This window comes from Ahaetulla prasina, chromosome 4 (genome assembly GCF_028640845.1).
Source record: "Ahaetulla prasina isolate Xishuangbanna chromosome 4, ASM2864084v1, whole genome shotgun sequence".
NCBI lineage: Eukaryota > Metazoa > Chordata > Lepidosauria > Squamata > Colubridae > Ahaetulla > Ahaetulla prasina.
The window spans coordinates 136,072,872-136,095,305 of NC_080542.1; the positions used below are offsets into that span (position 1 = coordinate 136,072,872).

Here is a 22,434-nt window from a genome sequence, read left to right on the forward strand (position 1 = left end):
ACGGGGCGGCCCATTTCTTTTAATCTGGATCCCCAGGTAGCACCAATACGGCTTAACCAATCAGCGGCGGCTAGCAACAGGCGAGTGTAGCTCGGGTCGTAACAGCGAGGACTTAACATGTTAATAGTGTAGCATGTCATCCAAGGAATAGGCTATCATTTGATATTCGTATTTAAGCTGAGGCCTGGAAGTCAGCAGTTTCATTTTGATATGTACCTAGTAGAGAATTGAATTAGTACCTAAATGCCCCTTCCAACTATCTACCTGTGGCTTTACAGTATCTCCTTAATTCTCAGTTCTATCCAGAATTGTCAAAAACATCTCTCAAGGACATTAGTACATATTGATTACTATTTGGACTGAATCATAATCCCAGCTGAACACATCTGAACCTACAAAAATGCATGAACAATATTCTTATTCTTACTACTACTACTATTGATCATCGCACAGTCAGCCAGATGTTCAGAGTGGGTTTGGCATTTTTGTCTACCTGTCGAGTCCATACCAAGGACCTGAGATAGGCAGAGCTGGATGTTTGATGGTATTAACAGATATCGTCACAGGATAAAAGCTTCCAAGTGAAGCCACTTTCTGCAATTGACTGATGGCGAATTTGTCAATGCCAATGGTGTTCAAATGATGCCCCAGTTTTTTTGGGATTGCACCATTACTATTGGTACTAACATTGCTTGCCTTTTCCACAGTCATTCTATTTCTATTTGTAGGTCTTTCTATTTTGTTATCTCCTCTTCTTGTCCTGTCTCCAAGCATTGCCACATCCACTATCCAGATGACTTCCCTCTTCCCACTTATTCCTCCCTCCCTCCCTCCCTTCATTTCTTCCTTCCTCCTCCTTCCTTCCCTCCTCCCTCCTTTTCCTTCTTCTTCCCCCCTTCCTCCACTATCTCCACCATTTCCATCATTACTATCAAAATTATTTCCAATTTTTGTTGCTCATGTAGCCAGATAGTACTGATTTAAACTGAGTAAATATCTAAGGAAGAGATGAAAGATAATTTTTCCAGCAGCTGGGAAAAAATAGACTTTTTTTAAAAAAACTGCACTTCAAAGATAACCCATCATCCATATAAAGAAATGAAAGGGGAGGATGATATTAGGAATGATCCTAATGGGTGTAAAATTCCAAAAATGGAAGTGATTTACTTTCATTACATAAAGTGTCTGTTTAATCTTCAAATAAAAGAAATAAACATTGAGAATGGAAAGCTTAGTTTAACCTGTTAAACTAAGTTCTGTTTATATCACAGTAAGCCACGAGAGCCATGTGATACAAATGCTTCTTTCTTAAGGAAATTCTCAAAGGACCAATAGACCACACAGTGATCATGGCAGAGAATACTTACAGTTGATGAAATGCATTTGCCATTCTGGCTTTTAGCCAAGATCATGGTACTTTAGTCTGTCATCTGGTTGTCCAAATATTAAAATCTTTCACTAGAGAACCTGGATAAGTGGATGGATAATCCTCCCCACTCGTTAGTTCAGTGAAGTTTCTATATGATGGCAATAAGATTCATCTGTTAAGTTGTCCTGAACCAATGGAGGATTTAAGACAAGGAGAAAAATTGGAAAATTGGCCAAGCTGATGTTGAACAGGAGATTGGTCGGGGTATATAGGATTTTTTTTCCAGTTTGTGACATATAACAATCTAACTTTCTAACCAAGCAAATGTATGACTAAAACAGTGTTTCTCAATTCTGACAACCTTATGATGTGCAAACTACAATCCCCAGAATGGTGAATCCCCTATGCTGGGGAATTTGGGGATTTGAAATCCACACATCATAAAGTTGCCGAAGTTAAGAAACAAGGTAAAGAATAAAATTCTCTTTAGTGTTGCCTCTTAATAGAAATGATAACACGAGTTTGCAGAAAATTAGATGCTCATTATTAGATATTGATTGCTAAAGATTCAAGAATCAGGCTTATATGTGTATAATTGTGTGTGTGTGTGCGCGCGCGCGCATGATTTGGAATAGTTTTAAATATGATCAGTGAAAGTTGGTTTCCTCCTTTTTGGGTGCATTTCATTAATGGGATAGAAAGGAGGATTAAAATTAAAAATGCTGGCCTTTTTGAGAATTTTGACATGTATTTGACATGTATATTCTGAATGTCAGAATCTTTCATTCATCTATTAGAAAGGGAAAAAAGGAAAGAAAAATAACACCCATACAAAAAGAAAACAAACAGGCCCTAGGTAAATAAGAGACAAATGTAAAGAGTTTTGAACTATGGTAAATTCTTTTGCAAAGAAGGTGGCAACCACTTTGGCCTAGTGCTGAAGGCACCAAGTTGGAAGCAGGAAATCATTGAGTTCTAGTCCTGCCTTGGATGGTTGATCCTCTCGCCCCTTCTGTTTAACATCTACATGAAGCCGCTGGGTGAGATCATCAGTGGTTTCGGCGTGAGGTATCAGCTGTATGCGGATGACACCCAGCTGTACCTTTCCATGCCGGACCACCCCAACGAAGCTATCGAAGTGCTGTCCCGGTGCCTGGAGGCCGTACGGGTCTGGATGGGGAGAAACAGGCTCAAGCTCAATCCCTCCAAGACAGAGTGGCTGTGGATGCCGGCATCCCGGTACAGTCAGCTAAATCCGCGGCTGACCATCGGTGGCGAGTCATTGGCCCCGATGGAGAGGGTGCGCAACTTAGGCGTCCTCCTGGACGAACGGCTGTCTTTGGAAGATCATTTGACGGCCGTCTCCAGGAGAGCGTTCTACCAGGTTCGCCTGGTGCGCCAGTTGCGCCCCTTTCTGGACCGGGATGCCCTGTGCACAGTCACTCACGCACTCGTGACGTCTCGCCTGGATTATTGCAATGCTCTCTACATGGGGCTCCCCTTGAAGGGCATCCGGAGGCTGCAGTTAGTCCAGAATGCAGCTGCGCGGGTGATAGAGGGAGCCCCTCGTGGCTCCCGCATAACACCCATCCTGCGCAGACTGCACTGGCTACCTGTGGCCTTCCGGGTGCGCTTCAAGGTTTTGGTGACCACCTTTAAAGCGCTCCATGGCATAGGGCCGGGTTATCTTCGGGACCGCCTACTGCTACCGAATACCTCTCACCGACCCGTGCGCTCTCATAGAGAGGGACTCCTCAGGGTGCCGTCAGCGAGGCAATGTCGTCTGGCGACGCCCAGGGGAAGGGCCTTCTCTGTGGGGCTCCCACCCTCTGGAATGAACTGCCCCCAGGACTTCGTCAGCTTCCGGACCTTCGGACCTTCCGCCGCGAGCTTAAAACATACTTATTTAATTGCGCAGGACTGAGCTAGATTTTAATTTATGGGCTTTAACTTGGGTTTTTATTTTTTATATTTTTAATTGTTAGGCTTTTTGAATAAGTTTTTTAATTGTTTTTAGATTGTATTTATTTGCTTTTAAATGCCTGTAAACCGCCCTGAGTCCTTTGGGAGATAGGGCGGTATATAAATATAAACAATAAATAAATAAAAATAAATAAATTATGAGCCAATCACAAGGAGATTGTAAATTCTAGTCCCACCATAGGCATGAACATGGCTGGGTGGCTTTGGGCCAGTCACCTTCACTCAGCTCAATTTACCAGTACCTCATAGGATGATTGTTATGGGGAAAATAGGAGGAGGGAGGAGTATTATATATATTCGCTGCCCTGAGTTATTTGTACAAATAATAAAGGTAGGATATAAATTAAAAAAAATAAAATGTAGTTTTATTTTTATATATTTTTACTATTCAAAAGTGAATGTTATTCTAATATTTTGATTTTTTTCACATTTGTTTGCCCAAATGATATTCAGACTATACGGGAGAAGAACTGATCCTGAATCATTTTCCAGATTTAAGGGTGGAATCCAAATACCTCATAGTTCATCCATACCTCTAATTTTATATATGTTCTGAATATTGCTATAATAAATAATAATAATAATAATAATAATAATAATAATAATAATAATAATAATAATAATAATAATAATAATAATAATAATAAATATTAGAAGCAAATATATATAGTTCAGGGATGAATTGTGGAATCCTTGGTGTTCTCAAAGCTTGATTTTTTTATTTATTTTTTGGCAGACATTTCATTACCAGTGGTTCAATTGCACAATAACAACTGTCTAACCATTGCTCTTCAAACCCCTCTTGATTTCAAGAGTTATTTACTGGATAGCTTTCAGATGGTCATTTTAGTAGTCCAAAAGCCTATTAAAGATGTACAGTCAGTCTAGTTGTTGACCTGAATGTTGGCTAGGTTGCAAAATACATCTCTCTCAGTTTGGGTGTGTTTTTCCCCCTCTCAATGCTTTCTGCAGATTGCTTCCTTCAAGCTGTAATCCCTTGTCTCCTTGTGTATTTTTGGAAGGGCAGACGGAGAGACTCTGCATCATCAGTGAGAGGAATCAGTGAGTCATAGTACTCATTTATGAGGAACGTTGTTTCATTCAAATCTCTCTTGTCAAGATGCTGACAGTAAATTTGAGTCATTGGCAGCAAACAAGCTGTATAGCAACTTGACTATTTGGAGGATAAAAATAGATTGGGGGGATGGAAGCTGACTTTCGTCTGAAATCCTCAGACTTTGGGATATAAGATTCCCCCTCCTCGATATTTTGGTTTCACGATCTGCATGTGCTTGAACCTTGATTAAAACCAGTTTTTGTTTTCCATCTGAAAATGTTTGTGTTTAGTTAAATCCTTATGTGGAGATATTCAACAATTCTAGGGCAGTTCCAGGGTGGTGTCTCCCAGATTTCTTTTTTTTTTTTTTTTTTTTTTTTATAAAAAAGTTTTATTTTTACAATCTTATCAAATAATTCATCCAATGTACAGTTATATACAATTAGTCGGGCCTGCCCAGTCACCACCCCCCTTTTTAACCTTCTTCCCTCTTCTACCTTCTTTTACTTTCCAAACCTTCCTCTCCTTCTCTTATCTACCTCCTCCTCCTCCACCCTACACTCTTCTCCTCTTCTACCCCTCTTCCTTCCTCTTCTCCTCTTTCCTACCTCCTACTCTCTCTTTTCCCTCCCCACCATTCTAAAATGGCAACTGGTCAGACCCGACCCTACATTAATTATATTTATACATCTTCAATAATCCCTGTACATTAACCATCACTCCATCACTAACCTCAACCCCAATTCCTTCCCTTTACCCCCACCCCGACTTCCCAGAACAAAATGCAGGGTATCAAAACTAACAATCATAATCTAAAATAATTCCTAAATTATAATCTCTAGTCTCCACGCTTATTCACACTCTCAATTCCCTCTCCTTCAAAAATATATCTAATACAAATTATTCCTAAATTTACTCATATGCTATTTGATATTTTTTTATCTGATACTTATTTTGAATATAATCAATCCACATTTTCCATTCTAAAATATATTTTTCTTGTGTATAGTCTTTCAAGTAAGCAGAGATTTTTGCCATTTCTGCCAGATTTGATACTTTAAGAGTCCATTCTTCAATTGTAGGTAATTCTTCTTTCTTCCAATATTGAGCAATCAAAAGTCTTATGGCTGTTATTAAGTTCAGAATCAATTTAGTCTCTATAGCTGTACAATCCATAATTATTCCTAGTAAAAAGAACTGCGGGTAAACTTAATCTTCTTTTCAAAATATTCTGCATGATCCACCATACTTTAATCCAAAATGCTTTAACTTTTTGCAAGTCCACCATATATGATAATAAGTAGCATCTTCACAATCACATCTCCAGCATTTAGCCTGTACATTAGGATACATACATGACAATTTTTTGGGGTCTAAATGCCATCTATAAAACATCTTATAAAAATTTTCTCTCATATTTTGCGCTTGTGTAAATTTAACATTCCTCACCCAAATTCTTTCCCAAGTTTCCAACATTATTGGTTGCTGAAAATTTTGTGCCCACTTAATCATACAATCCTTAACCAAATCAGTCTCTGAATCTATTTCTACTAATACATTATACAACCTCTTAATATGCTGTTGACCTTGATCTCTCATTTGTTTTAACAAATTATCCTCAATTTGCTTAACACCTATTTTTTGATCTAATTTCCATCTAGCTTGTAGTTGTCCATATTGGAACCATGTATAATTTTTCCCTTCTTCCCCCATCTTTTCTCTAGATTTTAATTGTAATTCTACCTTTTGCATACAAAGAAGTTCTTTATAAGTAACTACCTCCATCTTTTGATATATATTTATATTTTCTATCATGTGTCTCGGGTTTGCCCATATTGGAATCTTTCCATCTAATTTGTATTGATATTTCCTCCAAACCCTCAATAATGCATTTCTAATTATATTATTTTTAAATATTTTATCAACTTTCTTATCATATAATAAATAGGCATGCCACCCATATAACAAACCATAACCTTCTATATTCAGAACTCTTTCCTCAGTTAAATTAATCCAATCAGTAATTAATGATAAAACAACTGCTTCATAATACAATTTTAAATTAGGCATTTTAAGACCCCCTTTCCTTATATCCTGCATTACTTTTAATTTTATTCTTGGTTTTTGCCCATCCATACAAATTTACTAATCCCTTTTGCCATTCCTGTAATTTAATATCATTCTTAAACACCGGTATCATTTGAAACAAAAACAAAAACCTGGGCAAAACATTCATTTTTATAGCCGCTATTCTTCCCAGCAAAGATAGTTGTAACTTCTTCCAACTCTCCATTTCTTTCCATACCTTCTGCCACAATACCTCATAATTATTTTTGTATAATTTAACATTTGAAGCTGTAATATATATTCCTAAATATTTAACCTTTTAACGATTTCAAAACCTGAAGTTCTTTCTAACTCTTCTTTTGTTGTATATTCATATTTTTAGTTATCATCTTTGTCTTTTGCTGATTCACCTTAAATCCAGATACTTTACCATACTGACCAATTATATCTTTTAAACCAGTTACTGAGTATATTGGTTGAGATACAGTAACAACCAGGTCATCTGCAAAAGCTCTTAATCTATAATCTTGATGTTTAACTCTAATTCCCTTTATTCGATCGGAACCACGTATGTTATTCAGAAGAATTTCTAGAGTTAAAATAAAAGTAATGGGGACAAGGGACATCCCTGTCTCGTCCCTTTCTCAATTTTAAAAGTTTCTGTTAACCCACCATTTACTATTATTTGTGCTGTTTGCTTCTGATATATTTCTTTAATTGCACGAATAAAATAATCCCCAAATTGCATTTTTCTATTACTTTAAACAAAACTGCCAATCCAATCTATCAAAAGCTTTTCAGCATCCAAAAAGGAATGCCGCTGATACTTGGTTGTTTCGTTCCAAATATTCAAGTAAATTTACGATTTGCCTCACATTATATCTCATCTGCCTACCCTTAATAAATCCTGACTGATCATTATGAATTATTTGATTCATCACTGGCATTAATCTATTAGCCAATATCTTGGTAAATATCTTGTAATCAGTATTTAAAAGTGATATAGGCCTATAATTCTCTGCTTTAATACCATCTCGATCTTCCTTCGGTATTAACGAAATAAAGGCTGTCCTCCATGAAGGGGGAACATCTCCTCCCATTTGAATTTTATTAAATAACTCTTTAAGTGGTTCAACCATCTCATTTTGTAAATTTTATAATAAACAGCTGTTAAACCATCTGTTCCTGGTGCTTTACCGATTTTAAGTTGTTTAATTGCTAAGAAAATTTCCTCTGAAGTAATTAATTGATTCAATTCTTCTCTTTGATTTTCTGTAAGCTCACAAATATTTTGTTGTTGTAAATATCTTTCTATCTCTGTATCATCAACCATATCCCTAGAATATAACTTACTATAATACTCTAAAATGCTTTTTAATCAAGTTCTTTTGATAAACTTCCTTACCCCTATATTCTATTTTATCAATCGCTCGTGATTTCTGTTTTTTCCTTATTAAATAGGCAAGCCATCTTCCTGGCTTATTGGCATTATTAAACGTATTATGTTTTACATATTGTAAATTAATTGCTACTTGATCTGCCATCAACATATTAAACTGACCTCTCAATATATTTATTGATTCTTTTATTTTACTATTTCCTGGGCTATTTATCACTAATTGTTCTTTCTTTTAATTTCCTCTTCCAGTTCCTTTTTCTTTTTCTGCAATTTATTTTTGTATTTAATATTCATTTGTATAAGATTTCCTCTCATATAAGCCTTACTGGAGTCCCAAATCATCTCTATAGATGTCTCTTTTTTCATATTCATAATAAAAAATTCTTTCATTTGTTTTTTACATTCATTTACATTTTGTTCATATTTAAACAAATTCTCATTCAACCTCCATGATCTCCTAGCCTCCTTTTCCCGATCAAATTCAATCCAAACTGGACTATGATCAGATAAAGTTCTTGAACAAATCTTCGTCTTCTTCACTCTAGAATACAAGTCATTAGTAATCAAAATAAAATCAATCCTCGAAAATGATTGGTGCCTATCAGAAAAGAAGGTAAAATCCCTCTCTTCTGTATTATGTTCTCTCCAAATATCTCTTAATTCCAAGTCCTCCATCATTTCAAAAAAAGCCTTTGGTAATTTTGCCCGGCTTGATATCTTCCTTAAGCTTTTTTTGTCTTTTTGAGTATCCAACACACCATTCCAATCACCCATTAATATATATGATTTATAATCCCAAAATACTATTCTTTTATGTAAAACTTGAAAAATTTTCTTGTTGTTGATTTGGAGCATAAACTCCTATTAATAATGTCTTCTTTCCCTCCAACAAGAGTTCAATAGCAATGTATCTTCCTTGCTTATCCACCTCAATTAATTTTGCTGATATATCCTTCTTTATATATATAACTAAACCATTTTTTTTCTCCAAAGAGGAGGCAACAAAATGTACTCCCAGTTTTGAATTTATCAAATATTTCTGGTCTAAAGATCTAATATGTGTTTCTTGTAAACAAGTAATGTCATTTTAAATTGTTTCAAATAGTGAAATACTTTCCTTCTCTTCTGGTGAATTCAAACCATTAACATTCCAAGATAATAGTTTAATTGCCATTATCGGCCAAAGGAAACTTTTGGAACACTAGCCATAAATCACATTTTGCTTTAGGCCTTGCTCCTCCACTGTTTCCGTTGTAGTAGTTGCCAGTTGTTGTTGTGCCTTCATCTCTTGTTCCTTGCGTTTAGCAGCAGCTCTTGTCAGCCTTTGTTCTTTTGAATCTGGACCCGTCATAGGTATTTCCAACACTTGTAATAAATCTTCTTCCATCACAATCTGTTCTTGAACCTGCTTCACTTCTCTTTCCTTCACTTCAGTCTCCTTTCTTCTAGCATCCAGTGGAGAAAGACTTCCAACTTTAATGCCTCAACATAAAATTCTCTCGCTTTTCCAACTGTATTGAGACGATGTACTTTCCTACATAATATACTATTATACCAGTTGGAATATCCCATCTATATTCAATCTGACGTTTTTAAGTTCATTCACCAGGAAGGCAAATTCCTTTCTAGCTCTTAACATTTTGGTGGAATTTCCTTTAATATTAAAATATCCTGACCAGCAATCTGAATCTTCTCCCCTTATATGAGGCTTGCAAAATCTGATTTCTCACTGTTCTATTTGTAAAATAAATAACAACATCCCTTGGCAACTTTTTTGCCTTGCTATCCAAGAATTCACGATATATTTTATCAATTTGATAAGCCACATCTGCTGGACGAGCTGCTAATATCTCAGCAAATACTTCAGAAAAATTTCCTTAAATCCTCTTCTTTATTCTCTTTCAGACCACGAATTCTTAGAGCAAATTCCATATTTCTGTATTGTATCAAAACTATTTCATCATCTGTTTTTCCATTTTACTTTGAAATTCAGCCATTTTATTTTCTAATTTTGAATTATGTTGCTTAATTTCTTCAACCTCCTCTTCCAATAAAATCACATTCGTTGCCAAACTTTGTACTGCCATTACAAATCCTTCTTTAACTTCTTTATTTCCCACTTGAATTTCTGATATCTGCTCTTTCATTTCAGACATCTCATCAGTTATAACTTTAAATTTTTCTTCTATAAAGCCTTTTAAGTTCTCTTGTAACGCCTCTAAATTCAATGTTCTAGTCTCTGCTGTATGAGCTGGAGAGGCACCAGCTGATAAAGTTCCAAAGCTCTTTGTTACAGTAGACTTTAATTGTTTGGCTGCCATCTTCTATAAAATTATTTATTTATTTATTTCCAACTTAATATTCACTTTAAATCTTCTTAACTTCTGAGAAACACAGTCTTTTAAAGCAGTATTTAAAAAATCTCCCTAGGTTCTATCAGCAGGCAGCTAAGAGTTAAAGCAGCAAGTAACATGCAAATTACCAACTGCAGAGGCACAAGCTGAAAGTATCACTTTCGCTTTCCACTCGTTAACTTGTTAACAATTCGCCTCCATTTTCTTGCTGTTTTCAAGCTTGTTACAAAGTATCGGGGAATCGGCTTGGCTACTTGCTTAAAGTTCTCCCACTTTCGTTCTGTCCGGTATAATCCTTTATTGTCCAAAATAAATCTCGGCGTTTGGTCGTGGTGATTGGTTCCGCCAAAGCAGAAAAATCCTCGGATCTGGAGCTCTTGGTTGCTGGAGGAACTTAACCCTTCAAACCCCTTTTTTCTCAGGGGCTTTAGGGAAATTCAACCTCTGCCCTCAGCTCACCCCTTCTCCTTCTCCCGAAGAGGGGGTTTTCCGAACCGCTGGACAGCAGATTTAAGCTGTCCTAGCGATTCCACATAATCCAGAGGTTGGTGATCGTAAAGATCACCGCCATCACCTACGGTGCCAAACAGGAAGTCTGTCTCCCAGATTTCTTATTGTTGACAACATTTTTATTTTTGAATTATTACTGGAGAGTTTTGCTTTCTTTCTGCCAAAATAAATGCTTTTTTTGGGGGGGGGGGCGAGTTAGAATGATCTAATAGGAGACTGCTCATTTTACTATCATCTCTGGTGGACCTGTCGGGTGGCAAAACAATTCTGGGCTAAAATCAAAAAATGGTTAGAGGAGATAATACAGGAATCAATAAAGGGAGAGCCAAAACAATTTTATTAGGGATTCCAACAGAAAACTATATAAATGATACACAATACTTAATACTACGTATATTAACAGCAGCACGTTAGCTTACGCGCAAAATTGGAAGAAGGAGAACCCACCAACAGAAGAAGATTTCATTAAGAAAATCCTAGAATGTGCAGAGATGGATAAACTCACAAAAGAAATCAAAGAAAAAGAGGATACAGAATATTATAAGGTCTAATGTAGATGGTATGAATGGTTGGAAAATAGGAAAGATAATGAAAATTGAACAACAGGTAAAATCTGTATGTAGATGAAATAAAGAAAATGTAGGTGAATGTAGATGAAATTTAGATAAAATAAAGGAAGATAAATAATATAAAAGTAGAATAAGATAGAATTAAAATATGTATAAATAGTAAGAAAGGACCACTTTGAATAGCTGATAAGAAACAGTGATATGTATATAATGTTGTATGTTTGTCTTGTGTTTTAATATGTTCAAAATAAAAAAACTTTTTATAAAAAAAAGGAAGGCAGGTTGGTAGCAATTGTTTTTTCTGCAGTTCTAATTATCCTCTGAAGTCTGTGTCTGTCTTGTTGGGTTGAAGAACCAAACCAGACAGTTATAGAGGTGCAGATGGCAGACGCAATAATTCCTCTGTAGAACTGAATCAGCAGCTCTTTGGGCAGTTTGAGCTTCCTGAATTGATGCAGAAAGAACATTCTTTGTTGTATTTTTTTGATGACATTTTTGATGTTAGGTCCATTTTAGGTCTTCAGATATGATAGAACCTAGAAATTTGAAGATCTCAACTGGTGATACTGTGTTGTCTAGTATTGTAATAGGTGGTAGTATGGGAGGGTTTCTTCTAAAGTCTACACCATTATCTATGGTTTTGAGTGTGTTCAGTTCCAGATTGTTCTGGTCGCATCACGAGGTTAGTTGTTCAATCTCCCGTCTGTATGTGGATTCATCGTTGTCTTGAATGAGACCAATCATTGTTGTATCATCTGCAAACTTCAGTAGTTTAATAGATGGATTGTTTGAGATGCAGATAACTATACACGAAAGATCATAAAATGGGGCAAAACTCACTTAACAACTGTCTTGCTTACCAACAGAAATTTTGGGCTCAGTTGTGGTTGTAAGTCGAAAACTGTCTGTATTCTCAACTCTGTGATTAGATTCTTCCACAGATCAAACTTCCTCCACAAACTTTCAGCTATTTTCTCCCACTATTTTTTTTTCTAAACATCATGAACTTCCAAATATGACTTAATTTAGGTAAATTTGTTTGTCTTCAAAATATCACAGCATAGAGTACTCATTTAGAAATTATTATTATTTTATATGTCAGAGGAATCTATGCAGATGAATTGTCTGGAAGTTGAGTCACGGCAACTGGACTTCTTTTTTCTTATTGGTTCAAAACGTTTTCGCTGTTTTATCCAAGTAGTTTCTTCGGTCTTTTCTATGCAGATGCTTTGAGGCTTTTCAACTACATGTACAATGTTTGTTGGTGAAACTTGCCGAGTCTAGAAAGAAGATCCACAGTGAATATATTAAAAAGTCAAAATGGCTGTCATAGGCTATCACTGTTGTGTCTTGCCCGCCCTCAGAGCAGCCGGGGCCTTCTTATCTGCTCCCAAACACGGAGGAATGTATGCCTCCCGGCCCCAGTCCTGGCTCCATGCCCAGACAAACTGCAGAAGAAGGAGCACCTCCCGGCCCCAGCCCTGACTCCATGCCCAGGCAAACGGAGCAGCTAGACCCCTCCCCCTCCTCCACAGCATGTGAGCCTGAGGAGGGTTTATTACCAACTGCTGATTGGAGTGACCCTCGCATCAGAAGATTGGATAGGCGGAGGCAACAGAAGGAAGGGAGGGGCAGGCCTTAATGAGTGCTGAGTCATGGAGCCACACCCCATGGCCTATATAAAGGATCTGCTTTCTGGCAGTCTCTGAGTCAGGCAAAGTCGAACTTATCTTGCTGAAGTCACTTACTGGTCTCCTGCCTGCTCTGAGGACTTTGCTAGGACTTTGGGCAGAGCTTCAGAGGCAAGCCTGATTCGGATTTCCCTGACCCGGCCGTCAGCGGAGGAGTGGGACACGACAATCACCTTCATCTAAACTTACTACTAACAATTTCCAAATGGTTATAGCTATGTGGGTATGAACATGAAAAAGGTAAAGCCCTAGTTTTTTCATGTTCATACCCACATAGCTATAGCCATTTGCAAATTGAGAAACTCTTAGTAACCATAATAGTGGGCCTTCTCTGTGCTACCCTTTGTCTACATAACAGTGTGCCATCCTCTTCCTCCCTCTTGGAATTAGAAGAGCTCAAAGCAGGGGTGAAATTTACTTACTTTCCCTACCGGTTTGGCCAATGTGTGTGCGCCGTGTACGCGCTCGCGCTGCTCACCCATGCTGTCATTTTCACATGCTTAAAATGTCACAAAAAAGTGATGTCATGACATCCGTGTGGGTGGGTGGAGCCTCCCACAGCCGCTGCTACTGGTTTGCCCGAGTTGGATAGAACCGGCTGGATTTTACCCCTGGTTCAAAGGCACTTAGAATTTAGGGAGGTCAAGATTTCTTTTTTTCTCCTAGTAAACTTTTGGGGACTGAAGTAAATATCCTCCCTTCCTTTTGTGATTGTTTATGCCTAGAGTTTTTCTGATGCAGTTGGGTTAATGGTTATTAATTCCTGAATTGAGATACAGGTAGTCCTTAGCTTACAATGGTAATTCTGGCCTAAAGTGTTTTTGCAGTCATTAAGCAGGTGACCACATGATCGGAACCAATTTTATGATATTTTTTGTGCTGGTCATTAAGAGACTGTATTTTTACCCACTGGCTGTTTTTGTTGGAAACCAGAAGTAAACACCAGAAATTGGCAAAAAAAAAATCATTGAAAATTGTAGACACATAACAGTGGGATGCTGCAAACAGCTGTAAATGTGAGCTGTTTGCCAAGTGTCCAAGATGTGATCACATGTATGTCTGTCTGTCTGTGTGTGTGTACATGTGCATGCGTGTGCATTCAGTTGTCATAACTTGGAAATTGTGTACATGTGCATGCGTGTGCATTCAGTTGTCATAACTTGGAAATTGGGTCATAGGTAGCTTTTGGGAAATCCATCATTCTTCAGAGTCACTAAGGGATCAGTCATAAATCAAGGATTAATTAACTATATGGACTGTAGTCCCTCTTGTTATGGATGTGCTGAATACCCTGCTTAAAGCAGTTGAAGCAACAGATAAATAATTAAGAAAGAAAAGTAATAAAATAGGATTTCAAAGTTTTAAAGTAGTTTGCCACTGAATGGAAATTACTGGAAGCCACAATTGGAGAAAGCCACTTATATTTGCTTTCAGAATGAATGACTTACCTTATTGCCCCATCATTTTATAAATAAATTTGTTGTCCTCTTGAGGCTCTGGGACTGGAGCGTCCCAAATTTTCAGACAGCTCAAGATCAGCATTTGGAGAATGCCAGGAGGTGCTGCTAATGATCAAAGCTTGCCAAAGTGCTGGAATAAAACCATATAAAGCTTTGTGATTTATTAGCAAAACCAGTCAATTAATGCCCTTGTCTTTATTTTTTGCTTTTGGTGCATCTCAGGACATAGTATTTGGTCTGTCAAAAAAATCATCTCAACCGTATGGCTGAAGGGATAGAAATAGTATCTTTTTATAGCCTTGAGAAGTTTGATGCAATTGATGCTTTGCATTTTTGTCTTCAAGTAGCTCTTAAAAGCTTAGCCAAATGTTTATACAATACTATTATTTGAATGGTGTACCAACAGTTCCAAATCTTTTGTGCATCCTTCATGCTTGATTAAAGAATCCCATTAATAGTGGTGGAAAATGCTAATTGGCAATGTCCTTTGCCAGCCATTACCGGCTCAAATATCCTATATAATCCATTGTTGATTAACATAATGAAAGCTGCTGTATTTTTGTAAGACCGAATATCGCAATGACAATGCAGCCCTCTGAATCTTGGACTTCCACAACTAGTAGAAAACTACACTGGGAGTTTAGTTGCCAAAAATGGCTGCAGCTTAAATGATCTTTTCCAGGCAAAATGGAAATAATATATTTTCAAACATTTATTCATTATGATCACCAAAACAAACAGTGGCACAGAGAGAAAGCATTTACCTTCTTGACTTGAGTGGATGAGTTCTTTCCTCATTAAAGCTTGTCTTGATTTTCTTTGCTTTCTTTGGCAGGTGACATCACACAGAAGGGCTATGAAAAGAAGAGATCAAAATTAATTGGGGCCTACTTGCCACAACCTCCAGGTATGTAGAAATTTAAAATCAGTGCATGGAACTGTCATGTGTATTAATCATTATAACAATCCGTTAATGTGCATCGTAGAGAGTTTATTATCTGGAGGCACAAAAGAATCTGTCACTATTGTGTAATGTATGTCAGTTCTTCCCACTAGCTAGTTTTTGTGGACAAATGTTTGTCTCCTTGTTTAAATATATTGCCTAGGTGTCCATCTCTTCTCATTCCCATCCCAGTTTCATAACAATAGCACTAGCATTTAGGGTTATATGCTGCTCCATAGTGCTTTACAGCACTCTCTGAGTGGTTTACAAATGTCAGCATACTGCCCCCAATAATCTGGGTCCTCATTTTGCTGACCTCGGAAGGACAGAAGACTGAGTCAACCTTGAGGTGGTCAGGATTGAACTCTTAGCAGTGGGAAGAGTTAGCCTGCTAAACCACACTCTAACCACTGTGCCACCATGCAGCAATAGGAATCACATGATAAATGGAGCTAGATGAGATTGCTGAAAAGTATTGAATTGTTTTCAGCTAAAATTATGGAAATAAATAATATCTGGCCATATTTTAATTATTTCAAATTTAAAAACAACAGGTATTTATATTTCATATTTCTAAACTGCCCATCTCCCTCAAAGATATTTTCCTAAAGAAATGGATATTTCCAAAAGTAGGCATTATTAGCAGAATACGTCTATAGAATGTGTCAAAATCTGATAAAATTTGGAACTGAGTAAAATCCTTTAGATACGCACCGTTGGAGGGAATGCTCATTCATGACAAACAACCTTCAAAATTACTGGCCTGAAGAACATCTGTCCACACGATCTCTGTCTTAAGTGGACCCAGCTTCACTTAACTGACTCTCATTTAGTCCATCATTACCTACTAAGGAATATCCACAGATTTTGGACAAAATGAGAAAGGAGAGATAGATTATCAAATCCATTCTCTGGACACTGCACTCCAAATATTGAACAGTACAAGAGAAAGTCTAGCATCCCTCCATAGATGACATTTAAGCACCTTGGAGCCAAAGAGAAATTTCCCATTGCCTTTCTTTGGTGGTGGTCTTATAGATCAGAATGAAACTCCTTTAACCCATGTCCTTTCAGTTTTAGGGACAGTACATCTCATATCAACTGTGTTCTAATTATTTCTCCCTAATCTGTTGGATCTGCCTCTTCCAAAACTGCCCAGCTGCTTAGCTTGGCTAAGGAATCTTGGAAGATGTATTTAAAATTCAACTGGAAAGTGTCCAAAGGGACAAGGCTATCTCAGTTATCAGTATGTGGGACAAATGACAGCATTCACCTTGGCGCATTTCCCTGTGTTCCACATAACAGTAGCAGAAATTAAATAGTGAAAAATAGGTGATTATTTCATTCATAATTAAGGCAGTGAAATTTCTTTGTTTGGCTCTTTGGTATGGATCAACCAGACAACTCTCAAAAAACAAATGTATATATATATATATATTTTAATAGCTGAAGGTATCTGGCCAGGCATTAGAAGGGTTTTACATCTTAGTTGCCTGCTGGCTAATTTTTTTCTGCGCTTACAATTATAGCTGTTTAGCATCAAGGAGGTGGCAGAGGGCCAGGTAAGAAAGTAGAGGATTTCACCTGGTACCATAACAGAGTATAAAAACTTGATGTACCACCAAACCCTTAATAGTCCACTGCAAGCAATGAGTCATGGACAGCACAAAACTCCAGCTGGCACAGTAATTGCTTGACTTCACTGATGTTCAGCGATAGGGTGACATGATGGGTAGGAAGTTCTACAATTGTGCCAGTATCACTTTCTCTTACAAAGCAAATAAATGCAGAATCCAAATCAAAATAAGCACAATAGCAAGGAAGAATAGGTATATTAAAATCCAACTCCCTTGGGCAGGGATTCGAATTAGAAGACCTCCAAGGTCTTTTCTAGCCCTATGATTTTATGATTCTATGAGTGTCTTCCCCTTCCCTCTATGATTCCTGAGTGCAGTAGTCTATCTTTCCTGCCCTACATAAATAAAATCTGTTCAGAGTACTATTAGTTGATCAATGAGGTCTGATTAGGTTTGGTCGCATTCTTTACCCTGTCTTTCTCTCTTAATGAGAGAAAGAAAAAGCCAATAATGGAGCAAAATTCTTTATACAAGCATGCATTTATAACTTAAAGAAAGTTACAATAATATAAATAGATCTCTATATGTCTTATTATAGAACAGGAGCAAGGGACAGTTACACATAGGATTATTTCCATATGCATAGAAGCCAAGGCTAAATGGCCTATTTCTTCCTGCTTTATCCTCTTATTTTCCCACTCATGCCGGCAGGTGAATGAGTCAGACTAGCTCAGTACTGCATGGCATCTGAATCCAGGATGAGGTTTTATTGCACCCAGACAAGCAGGATTATTAGCTGGTTTTAAAGAAGCTTTGTCGTTTACTTATAAATCCTGCCTTGCTTGGGCATAATATAATCTGGAATTTGAATGTCACGCTTCAGTAATCAACATGTAGCTCTGTACAGATGAGGGAAGCAAAATGTGGGTTCAAAAAAGGTTGCATGGACTCACATTGTGGATTTAATTGCTGCAGGAACTCTTCCATTAGTCTCGAAAGGTTTCACTAAGTTTTCCCAAACAAGGCAGTATCAGGATTTTATTTCAGTTCTTCTCCAAATATTTAAGAAGGCTTTTGAAATGTATGTATTCCCCAGATTCCCTATGTGACACCATAGTATCTAAATCAGGGGTTAAAAAAGGAGGGAATTTGGAATCAAAATTGCCCTTCTGAGAGATCCTGCTATCCCTTTTCTTTAAAAGAATATAAAAAGTCAGATGATTAAGAAGGCATTTTGTGAAACTTGGCCATTGATTTTAAGTAGATGGTGCTCACCTAATTTTCAGAATTTCCTCTGTCTGGCAAAACTAGTTTTGGATTTAAAATTTTAGATTTACATTGATGTTTCCAGTCCTCAAGGCCAATTGACTTTTAGATTATGATTCCCCAGAAAGAACATACGTATGTATGTATATGTATATAGATATGTATGTATGTATGTATGCGTATAAAACTAGAGAGCAGCAGATTGGGAAGGTTGCACTAGAGTAAAATATGCACATAGATTAGAAAAAATAGAACTATGCATGTTTGCTGAATAAGCATGCACAGTGCAAACAGACATATTATCTACACATACATATATATAATAATATGAATTATCCTTATATTTTTTGGCTTCAGTGTATATAATAGATAGTCCTGTTTTAACAACCACAATTGGGACTGAGAATTCCATGGCTAAGCAATGTGGAACATTAAGCAGAACATTGCATGATTGCAGTAAACTTATGGATGTCATTTCCGTTATGAATATCAAGCCAGATATCAACATCCACTTACAATTTTACTGCTAGTTTCTCCATGGATTCTACTGGATGGAATTCAGCTGTGAAGTGGAAGTGGCCATAATGCAACCATGAGATTCTGGGACAATCATAAATGCCCGCTGGTTACAGAATGCCCAAATTTTAATCACCTAACTGCAGGGGATGCTGCCATAGCCATAAATGCAAGGGCTTGTCATAAAGTTATCTTTTCATTGCCGTCATAACTTTGAGCAGCCGCTTAGTAGATCAGTCATTAAGTGAGGACTATTTGTATATGTGGAGTTATAGCGAGGAAGATCTTACCAGTATAGTCTTGTGTAGTGCCATGAAGCGTTTACAGTCTGATCTCCATGTCATGTAGGGACAAATAATAAGCTCTAAAACAACTTGAATTTACATAGTTTCCAGGCTGCAATCTGGAAGATCACAAGTGGGAGTTTACAAATTTAGTATTCTTCCAAACCAAGTAGAAAGTATGACATTTTTAGCATTAGCCACATAGAAAATTAACTTAGAAAATGCCACTCCATATACAAAACCATTTCATTATTTGACCCCTATTTCTCATTTTAGAGGTTAAGCCATGAACAGAATATACAAAGGTCAAAATCTATCCTTCAGAGGAGTCCAGAAATCTATTGGCATTTCATTATTTTTTTAGCTAAAACAATCAAAATTTTAGTTGCATTATTTTAAGAAAAACAATTTTGTTTGCCAAAAAAATTCAAAATCCTACTCTTAAGAAAATATATAATTTATCTGTCCCTATGCAAATAAAGCAAATATTTTTCATAATTTGTTTTGCTTTTTGGGAGGCAATTCACACACACACACACACACACACACACACACACACACACACTTTTGCCAGTCTGAAGTAAAAGGATAAAAAAACTTGACTGATCATATTTTCCCTGAGACATCAAAAAAACCCGCTGATAAACTCTTCCGACATCTTCGCATTTGTACTCTTCTAGCATTTGTACTCTTTAAAAAGAAGTATGATTGCTAGAATACTGAGTTCAGCCACTGCTAACACATTCTGTAGAATTTCTAAGATTACCTGCCAAATTTATGGACTTTTGTCCTGCATTAGCTATTTCTACTAAAGCGAAGTTGTGAAAAATATGTAGGAGACGCCCCTGTGCGGTTCTCTCATTGTGTTATGCCAACAGAATGAGCAGCTGCTAAAGTTGCACACTACTGCTTTCTAGAGCCAGGAGATTGTGTATTTGTCATAGTCTTTGTTCCTATATTTCTGTCTTCAGCACTTTCCAGACAAAATTGGTGTTTTCTTCAGATGAAACTTGCTTGCTTCTAGATTCTTCCAAAGAGGAGTTGCTCTGCCCATTTTGGGGATGATGTTGTTCTAAAGTGCCATTAGTTGCACTTCAATCACTATTTGCTATGATCTATTGGAAAATGGAAAGTCAAATCGTTGGGAAAGTTTGGTGTTTTACATCTTTAAACCAAAACAATTTAATTCTGCATGTAATAATTTGGGTAAGGTGCCTTTATGTTTTGAGCAAACATACCCAAAATACTGGCTGTAAACCAAAAGGCAGCTCTTGACTATTTCAACATCCAGTCTTCTGGCTGCTGCTTTGTTGACCTTACAAACACCAATGTTGGCTTAGTGGGAAATTGATTATGTGGCTCTGTTTTACAATGTCTGTATATGTGTTTGTATGTTTGGGGGTGGGGTGGGGATGTATGTATATGTGCAGGTACACCTGCTTTGGGACTTGTGTATGTACATACTTCAACTGCATGGGGGCTGAAACTCCATCCGTGGCTGTAACAAATGTAAAAAAACTAAACATGATTTAATTAGTTTTTTTCAAATTGTTACAGCGGCGAATGGAGCTGCCGCGGTACGGTGTAGACTGCAGCACAGTGAAGGGCCCGCAAGAAGGATGCACCGCACTAGCAACATTGGGGTCTGTGACATCCGGGAAGCAGCAGCTAGAGAGCGCACAGCACCGCACAGCACAGCAGCAAACCGTCCCCTCTTTTACTTTCGTTTTGGTGAGCACAACTGTACTTATGTTTATATATCTGTATATGTTTGACAAGAATTTTGACAGAAAGTGGTTGGATTTCATGGATACGGTATGTGACAGAAATTACAGCACACAGAAAACTTGCAAACTGACATTTGCAATCCCAGAATTGCACACCATGTGTGTGCTATTTCACAACCTGCATCTAATACGGCTCCAGCTACATTTGTGGATCTGCTAGAGTAGCAATATTCCTGAAAGAAGTTACAAACTTCTGAGAATTGTATTTTGCACGACATTCCAAAGCCATCTCTGAAAGACAAGTGTTGACTTAGTCAAGGTCATTACTGCCAATTCATTTGCTACTTTGGGAAAAGAGGCTTGAAAAATGTGTCTGTAGCATAAATTATTGATCCACATTTATGTGTTTTAGAGTACTGTGTGAACCAAAGAGTAGCAGTTTACTTAAAAACTATGTTTTTAGTGATATCTATGAAGGTCATTATTGCTTTTCTGTTCAGTGTTCTGAAAGCAAGTACCATATTCCATTTCAATGTAGATCGCTCTGCAGTTTTCCACAAAACACCATCTGAAGGACAATTCTGTATGGTCTTGCTTGGTAGCCCTATGACCTCTAATAAAGCATTTGTCTACTACATAGTCTGATTATATTTGAGATGGCATTGAAACATCTATTTTGAGGGTGTCGGTTCAATGGATTTGATGCTGATTAATGATGGAAACAAACTAATTTATTCTTACCCTGCCTTGGTCCACCATCATGCAAAATTAGTATGATATGGCAGATATAGCCACCGAAAGATGTTTTTTTTTCAGCCATGTTCTCTGTGGGAGAAGTCTCTGTATGTCCCCAATCCCCAGTCCATGGACTGGCACCGGTCTGCGGCATGCCAAAAACTGGGCCATGCAAAAAAGCCCATCCATAGGACACAGGCAGCATGCAAAACCATGCCCCCTCCAGTCCATGGAAAAACCTCTCTGATCCCTGGTGCCCAAAAGGTTGGGTGCCGCTGGCCTAAATTATAATTGGTGATAGGATTAGTTCAGAATCTGTGTGTAGATCTCTGAGTGAGTTGCAGTCATTTATATATTTTTTTGATCTTTAGCTATCCAATAAAAGCAATAACTATTAGACTTAGCTCAGGAACAATGTAGAATCATCCAGCCAGAGTTAGGTTCTTTATTTGCCTACATACAATAGACAGAATCTTGCCAGACTAACCTCTTATTACAAATAGTTGTACCTAGGAGATTCTAAGGAGCATCTATCCTAACTCTGTCTCCTGTCCATCTCTGGGCTCTGCTGTCTCTTGTCTTCTCCCAATCTAGTTCATTACACTAGATCCCCCTCATAGGCACTATCTCTTACAGTAATTGAAAAAAAAATTCCTAAATTATTCCCAATAAATGCTTGAATTTGGGAGGAGAATGGCAATAAATCTATATGTGAAAGGACTTACATGGTTGTTGCAGATACTGAACACACAATTGTATTTTGTTCCTTAATTTTTAGAGTATTGACACGCGTCCTAAGTGACTATTTCCATCTGACTTTAGTTGATGGACATAATCCACCAAACAATTAAGAGCAAACGATAAAACAAAAACACGCTAAAACCAAAATAGGTTCTGTTAAACAAAGCTGTCATATGCTAAACTAGA

General features: G+C 37.3%; 1 protein-coding gene across 5 annotated transcripts in view; it reads left to right on the top strand.

Annotated features, from left to right (window-relative positions):
- The window catches only part of DIP2C (disco interacting protein 2 homolog C), a 420,860-nt gene that overhangs the window by 230,454 nt on the left and 167,972 nt on the right, over positions 1 to 22,434 (top strand). For 3 of the 5 annotated variants that reach the window (XM_058183966.1, XM_058183967.1, XM_058183971.1), the window contains exons 2-3: positions 15,295 to 15,366; positions 20,603 to 20,776. In XM_058183966.1, the coding sequence (XP_058039949.1) occupies positions 15,295 to 15,366; positions 20,603 to 20,776 (246 nt within the window). The remainder of the gene's footprint in view (positions 1 to 15,294; positions 15,367 to 20,602; positions 20,777 to 22,434) is intronic. The other 2 variants (XM_058183969.1, XM_058183970.1) reach the window with 1 other exon arrangement.